This window comes from Cottoperca gobio, chromosome 18, assembly GCF_900634415.1.
Source record: "Cottoperca gobio chromosome 18, fCotGob3.1, whole genome shotgun sequence".
NCBI lineage: Eukaryota > Metazoa > Chordata > Actinopteri > Perciformes > Bovichtidae > Cottoperca > Cottoperca gobio.
This window is the reverse complement of record NC_041372.1, coordinates 7,695,688-7,703,392: the sequence shown is the minus strand read 5'-3', so window position 1 is coordinate 7,703,392 and position 7,705 is coordinate 7,695,688. Positions and strand designations below refer to the sequence as shown.

At 38.2% G+C, this 7,705-nt stretch overlaps 1 protein-coding gene across 1 annotated transcript; it reads right to left on the bottom strand.

Moving 5' to 3' along the window:
* Positions 1 to 1,458: 1,458 nt before the first annotated feature.
* Positions 1,459 to 5,360, bottom strand: ing2 (inhibitor of growth family, member 2). Its single transcript, XM_029454915.1, has 2 exons — positions 5,064 to 5,360; positions 1,459 to 2,852 (listed from the first exon to the last, which is right to left on the bottom strand). The coding sequence occupies exons 1-2, from the start codon at positions 5,206 to 5,208 to the stop codon at positions 2,152 to 2,154; spliced, it is 846 nt and encodes a 281-aa protein (XP_029310775.1). The 5' UTR covers positions 5,209 to 5,360; the 3' UTR covers positions 1,459 to 2,151.
* Positions 5,361 to 7,705: the final 2,345 nt, after the last annotated feature.

Genomic DNA, 7,705 nt, shown 5'->3' with positions numbered 1-7,705 from the left:
TTGAATTCTTCACTCTTACTGTTACAAGAATGGAACTCCTTTAATTTGACATTAATTAATTTTGAGAGAGCTATTTGTATTAGACAAATAGTAACCCCTATCCCTTTGTCGAAATTTCAGGGCTCCAAAACATAGATTCAGCGAGTAATAGGTGCCGAGACAAAAAGTGTTACAACCCTCCCCGGTCTCCAACAGAGAAAATTCAGATTTGAGTTGGACAATAAATTAATCAACTGTTCGCTCTTTAAAGCAATACTTCTGATGTTCAAGTGTCCAGCAAAAAGTCTTCTCCCTTGATAGAAAGTTGAAAAGGTTTTAGACAGCCTCTGCTTCTGAGTTGGATAACTATGTTCAACTAAAAACAATATCACAGCTAAGAGGCTTTTGGGCAGTAAGCACGTTAGTAAGCAACTTATTGGGGCTCATTAAAGCTGCATGAAAATAGACCAGTTATGCTGTTCTAATATGTGCATTAGGCTGTAACGTGTCATGTGTTTTCGTGTCCTATGGTATTATAATTCTGGTAAGTCAGTCTAAATGGTGGAAAGTAACCAAGTAAACTTATTCAAGTACTGTACTTAAGTACAAATCGGGTACTTGTACCTTACTTGAGTATTTCCATTTTATGCTACCTTATACCTTCCACTACATTTCAGAGGGAAACATAAAATACAATGCCCGGTTAAAAATTAAGCCCTGTGGTTGTTTACATAATAGCAGTGTGTCGTTCACATGTTGTCAAAGAGAGATTCCCCTCTAAACCTCTCAGCTAACTGCAGTTTGTGGACAAAAGGTCAAAAATAAAGATCTCAAAAAATATGTTTTCTTCTTTCCTCTCCCTTTTATCATAGCACAACCCTATAGATTTATAGATTTGAGACTCTTCCGACCCCTAGGTTGAGAACCACTGGACTAAACTACCTAACTCTATATAAAGTTATTAAAACTAGCTCTAGAGCAGAAATATGCAGTTTAGTATACTTTGAGACTTAAGCTGATAATACTTTACTTAAGTAAGGATTTGAATGCAGGACTAGCATGTCAACATTTACATTTGGCTCAAATGGTAATGAAAGGCTACACATTAACATGACAACAGTTAGCACTTCACATTCTAATGCTAGCGTGTCAACATGCTAGTGTTGCATGCTTACAGTTAGCATGTAGCATGTTATGTTAGCTGTAGTGATGGATGGGTGGAAACTTAAACCTGATCAATATGCAATATGAAAACTCAAGTAATCATAGTTTATCCTCTGGGGAGCTTTTTAGGCCAATCTAGTAAACACTATTTTACTCAGTGTTGGATCAACGTATTTTTATTTATTTTTATGAATATTAATATGAATTGTGAAAACCAATCTTGGCTAATAGCATGGCAGACTGCCTGACTTGATTCAAGTGGTGCAGAAACCTTGTTGCAAACTTCATGATGAAGGAGAAAAGAGAACTGAATGGTAACTGAGTGACTATACTTTGTTTTAATGAATATAAAAAGACATTTACACAATAGTGAAAGTGAACCAGTGAAAACAAAGTCCACAAATATGACGTCCTATTCCAGTGTCCCATCAACAATCATCTCCTCAATTAAAAATCAATCTCTTGTAAACATATTACATGTGTAAGTTATTTTCTACAAGCGATTATTGTATAGCGACAGACACGGATTTCAAATAATTGCGCACAATTAAGAAAGTTAAAAAAATAAAATAGTTTGTTTGGCCAAAAGTGCAGAAAATAATGATCATTAGCAGGAACACCTTATTTTTAATTAGGACCTTGTCCAGAATGAAAAGGGATAGTAAACCAAAAGACGCTTTCAATTTTTTCTCAGAAGTCAAAATAAAAAATTTAAGTCTCACAAAAAGCAAAACAATTAAGGAAGATGGCAGCTTCAAGCTGATGATTCTTGTAGCAGCTGGACTCCCTACTGACTACTGTACAGTTATAGCCAGTGGGAACGATCAGTGATGTAACAGCACAAGTTCAATCACAACTTGTCCTTGATTAATAATAAGCGCTGCTACTAATGGTGTTCGATTGTGCTCTTACAACATCACGAGTACGGTTATCAACTACGGTTGATAGTCTTAACCCTCAGGCTGAAGACATCTTCCAGATGAATGAGGGGCGACTGAAGGCGGGTCACTACCTGGACCTACGGTCTTTTCTGTTTTTGTCTAGGCTTTTGTCCATGGTCTTTTCGTTGTCCCCTCTGCATTTGGGGCAGTACCACTTTCCCTTGGGCTTGTAGGTCAGCCCCACACAGGAGAAGTGGAACCACTCGATCGGGCACTGGTCATTGTCACAGCCGATCATCTCCCCGTATGACACCTGCTCGCAGAGGCAGTAGGTGGGCTCGTTGGGGTCGATGGCGAAGTCGACTGGTGAAGCGTCTCGTTCCTGTTTGGACTTGCGCTTTTTCTTCTTCGCAGACTTGGACTTCTTCTCTCGGGGCGGAGGAATGGACTGCTCCTCCACTGGGTCGTCCACCAGCGAGCCATTGGCGGACGGGTGGCTGGAGTCACGGCTCTCACTGTTGCGCTGGCGTCGTGGGCGGCGAGCTGAGGTGCGTTCAGGGGCCGGGGAGTCTTGGACGCTGGTGCGCCGCTCGGTAGTGAGCCGCTCGGTCTCGCTGGGCTCCTGGAGGCAAAGGGAGTGGGAGTCCATCTGGCGGGAGCGGTTCTCAACCAGCTCCGTCATCTGGGTCACTACGTGGATCTTCTCATCGCCCAGCTCCTGGCTGGTGATGAGCGCTCTCTGCAGCTGGATCTGCAGGCGTTTCCTCTGAGCTGCATCCTGCTCGCCTTTGTACTTCTCAAACACTTCATCCACCTCATTCAGCACCTCTGCAAAGTAGGATACACAGACAACAATAAGTACTAATTATTGACACAGAATCCAGAGCGAGGAAAGAAAATCAATGTAAGTATTTTATGATTGTTTCAATATGCAAAACTCTCAATTATTGCTATGTTGGCATGTATGGTGATATCAGACAATTTTAGCTCAGCACAGATATATCAGTGAACTGTATGTGTACTGATAAACAAAAAAGGTCAAAGATACCGAGTGGGGTCATTTCGGTACAGCGCCTCCATTACATACGTTTGTCCACCAGAGAGCAAAGACTAATGACCTGCTCAGCATATATGTTTGTCACATTTGTTTTTATGCAAGGGATCCTTATCAAAATGTTGTGAGTTTCTCAAATATTTATCATCAGAAACATTGGGAATAGGTCTGGCTCTAATTCAAATAATTAGAGATCAGTTTACTAAATAAACTCAACATGTGTCGGTTAACAATTCTCCTTTAGCAACATTGCTCAGGTACAGCATTGCAACATAATCACAATAACAACCTTTTCATCCCTACTGTAGTGCATTATGTACTTTTTTTTACTGTAAAATAGTGAGTGTTGTTACTGGAGTATAAATAGTTGTATATTTTGGATGATTGAACAAGTGAACCAAATATGTAATGTATGGTGCCTTGATAAAAAAAACACCTGCAATTAATTATATATTATACAGTCAGATTGAAGACTACATATATTTACAGTAATAAAAACTTATCTTTACAGAAGTTGCCTGTTTTTCTGGTATATTGTGTCAGCCTTGGAGCGTGTTTTTATATAAATATTCACAAGTACGACAGCTACATAAGACTGGCTCATTATATCTGAATGTTTAGGTTGACACTTTATTGAAGTTAATTTATATCGTGCTGCAAGTCTTCCGCATAACCTTTTGTTAAAAAGGGAAATTGAAGTTGGACATGTTGTAGGAAGCAGAGGAAGGCAATATTGACAGAGCCATATTCTAGTAGCATGCAGGAAATATACAGAAGAGAGGCAAGTGATGACAACACAATTATGGAAAAAGGCGAGTTGAGGCCAGGTTATAAAGTATATTAGAGTTTAGAGACTGTGGAGGGAAAGACATTGCCATTTGATTTTATGAGATCTACTGGTCAAATTATAAAACTTTTTTTAAAAATGGTCATTGATGAAGACTATGTCCAAAAAGAAGAAGGAGGAGGGCTGAGCCGCAGTGAGTTCCTGCCTACAGGAAATGACGGCAGTCAGATGTTGAAAGGGGTTGCCTAGAAGAGGAGCTATCCGGCTCTGCAACTCACACTCGACGGACGGAGTAGTGTGCAGGTGCAGACACCGTACTAGCCCTAGAGGATGTGCAATCACGCTTAAAAACAATCCAAATGTAATGCTTCCTCAATTCTATTGGTATATCTCATTATCTGTCGAGGATGTCGTGGAACTTATCGGTAGCGGAGGCTGGTTGTTAGCCGCTGCTAACCTTGCGTCAACATAAAGCATCAAATGATTGTTTTTGCATTTTAAAAAACGGCAGTGTATGTTCACCATGGTTATCGGGCAAGGGTTCACATCTCAATGAACACAGTTTATCATCTTCTACACATCTTTATACAACGTTCCAGGTTTCAGCATATAGTAAACGCACCAAGCAGCGTTTAATATAAATAAATGATCGAGTTTATTCATTGTTTTCCACGATTTCGCACAATAATCCTCCGCGGAAACACCGTGGTGGGCGGCAGTGTGTACCTATTGAAAAAGTTAAGATTTTATTATAACATGGTGCTAGGTTTTGGATTATGTTGGTGCCGAATTTGACATTGGACACAAATTATTCAATACAGATCTCGTACTAGGTCAAAATGTGTGTTTACCTTTGCCGAGAGAAAGAAATATCAAATTTCTGAATTTTCTCATTGAGTTTGGTGTCACACACACACACAACAGGACGGAGTGTATCCGGGCTACGCTAACTGACGGTTGGCTAACTCGTTTATTTAACAATTGGCTCGTCAATGTTATTATCCATATTTCAACTAGTCACATTACTGTTTATCGAAGTAACGTTAGATATGAATAAGGGGCGCTCGGTTTTTGCAAAAAGGGAACACAAGGCTCGCGCCTGCTCCACCATTTCAGCACACCCTGTTAGACTGCATTAATGTTTGCCAATTGTATACATGCAGTTGTGAGGATTGATACAAATATATAAACACAATACCTTGATACTTTGCATCAATTTCTCGAAGCAAAGAAACATTTCTTTGTATGTCCAAAGGCAGGGACTCCACACATTCCAGATAATCCTCCACATAGTTGACCAGTTGTTGCGACTTGTCGGCATTTGGATAGTGATGGCCTAGCATCGTCTCGACGATGCATAGAGGCAATAAAAGAATATGGAGGAAATGTGAAAAAGATACTGTTAAAATCAAATGCTTGGCGACTTTGCAGCTTGTAGGGCAGTCCAGTCCCAGGCAGCAGTTCACTTCAAACAAAACTCAAGCCACTGCGCATGCGGGAGTATTTTCCTTTTACGGTATTGTACAGTTTCCTCACATTTGTCGTCACCGAAGGCGGGCCAAATTGGGTTTGCAGCATCGTGATTGGCAGAGAAATAATAAATTATCATAATATTTTCCCGGGAAATTAAACCAATGGGGACATTGAAAACACAGAGCTGCCATAGTTTAGGGGCCAAGGTTTAGACAGAGACCAAATTTGACCTTGTGTTTTTGTTTCATATAAGTGCATGCAAGATTAAAGGCTCAATCAGTAATTTTTTTCATCAAGTTTGGGTTTCGTAGCCTGTCAAAATTTAAAATATAAACCAGTTTTACTCATATACTGTGTATATAAGCTTTTACTGCAATGTTTACACATATTATTAATGTACTTAAACTTTCAACAGCAGAACAAAATAACTTAGATTTATTGTTAGGTACAACAGTTCCAATCATCTCTTCTGACTTTTTTCCATATTTTGTATACAAATTAAGCCTTAAACAAAAATGATCAAAACAATAAATTCTCTTTGTTTTAAAGGAGTATTCTATTGATTTATCATTTTATTTCCATAATATAGAGGGAGAAGATAATTTACAACTGTTTTCACAGGCTGAGTCAAATTCCTCATAACTATTACTTTGGGAAGAGCCCCTTTTCTTTAAATTGTACAATACATTCAACCTCAGTGAGTTTGTTAAGGTCTAATAATGAATCAAATTCCCCTAATACTTTGTTAGTTTTCTTTGGTTCACTTTGTCCTGTTTTTCATGTTTTTGTGAGATAAGTTGTAACTTTAGATTTTGTTAACTGGCTATAAATGCAACTAAACATTCAGACAAAGGAAAACAACCGGAAAAAGAGCTGACAGTACAAGTTTTTGGGTACTTTCAAAGCACTTCAAAATCATCTGCTATACACTCAGTCGCTAGGTGGATGTGAGTTCAAGTGTGTGTGTGTGTGTGTGTGTGTGTGTGTGTGTGTGTGTGTGCGCGTGCGTGCGCGTGTGTGTGTGTGTGTGTGTTTTGACAATGATTTATTTCCTCTTTCTGTGTCACATGATATCAGGAAATATGTCCTCAGTGTTCTGTCTATTGATGTTAACAGCAATATTAAGCCCAATCATATTATTACATTACATGTACCGACTAATACATTTATAGTCCACTACTACTGCCTCTTGGCCTGTTATAATTATAATATCATTTGTACTTTTACTTTTGGTACTTTAATTGTATTTTGATGTTAATACTTATGTAGTTTTACTTAAATACGATTGAAAATTCAGGACTTTTACTTGTAAGAGTATTTGTGCACTGTAGAAAGTAAAATAGCAACAGGCTACTATAGTTTTGCCACTTAACATAAAATATTAAAAAAAAACAATCTTCCACTTTCTAGAGCAACTATTAGTACAATACTACTACTACCTACTACTACTACTACTACTACTAGTACTACTACTACTACTACTACTACTACTACTACTAGTACTACTACTACTACTAGTACTACTACTACAACTACTGCTACTACAACTACTACTACTACTACTACTACAACTACTACTACTACTACTATTACTACTACTACTACTACTACTACTACTACTACTACTACTACTACTACTACTACTACCTTCACTACTATATTACTATGACTATATCACTATAAACACTGCTACTATAAAAATACTACTGTCATGACTAGATCAGTTCTGTTAGGCTACAACTATTACACTACTACTACTAAAGTGCTACAACTACTGCTAATAGTTACTGCTATTACTACAACCAGAATTACAATTGCTACCACTGCTACTGCCTCTAAGCCTAATATACAGGTGCTATTATTACTTCATGCAGTTGCAGTGTGGATTCCAATGCACTGTACAAGGAAGCCTAAAGCCACTTTACTTCTTCAGTAAACTGTTCGTTATGTTGGTAGATTAGATGTCTACAGAAAATCACATGAACAATCTGACAAAACAGGTCTGGTGTGTGTGCAGTCTGTCCAGTTAGGCGCAGGTTTCACTTCATTCCAGTGGAAAATAGCATGCAACCTTTCACTCTACTTTTAGGCTATGACTTCCCTCCTTGCAGTCACATAGCTTTCGTTTCCTCAGTATTGCTATCAATTGGCAAGTGAATTTTTTTAGCAATTACTGAATCAACAATAGCGCTTCCGGTTAGTGCTTTCATAATAAAATCGCTATTGCTTCCTACAGTGCCTCTTAAAAATACAATGCATGATTCATATAAACATATATATATATATATATATATATATATATATATATATATATATATATATATATAAACCAGTACAAGCATTTAATATGCCTTAATCCACTCGGAT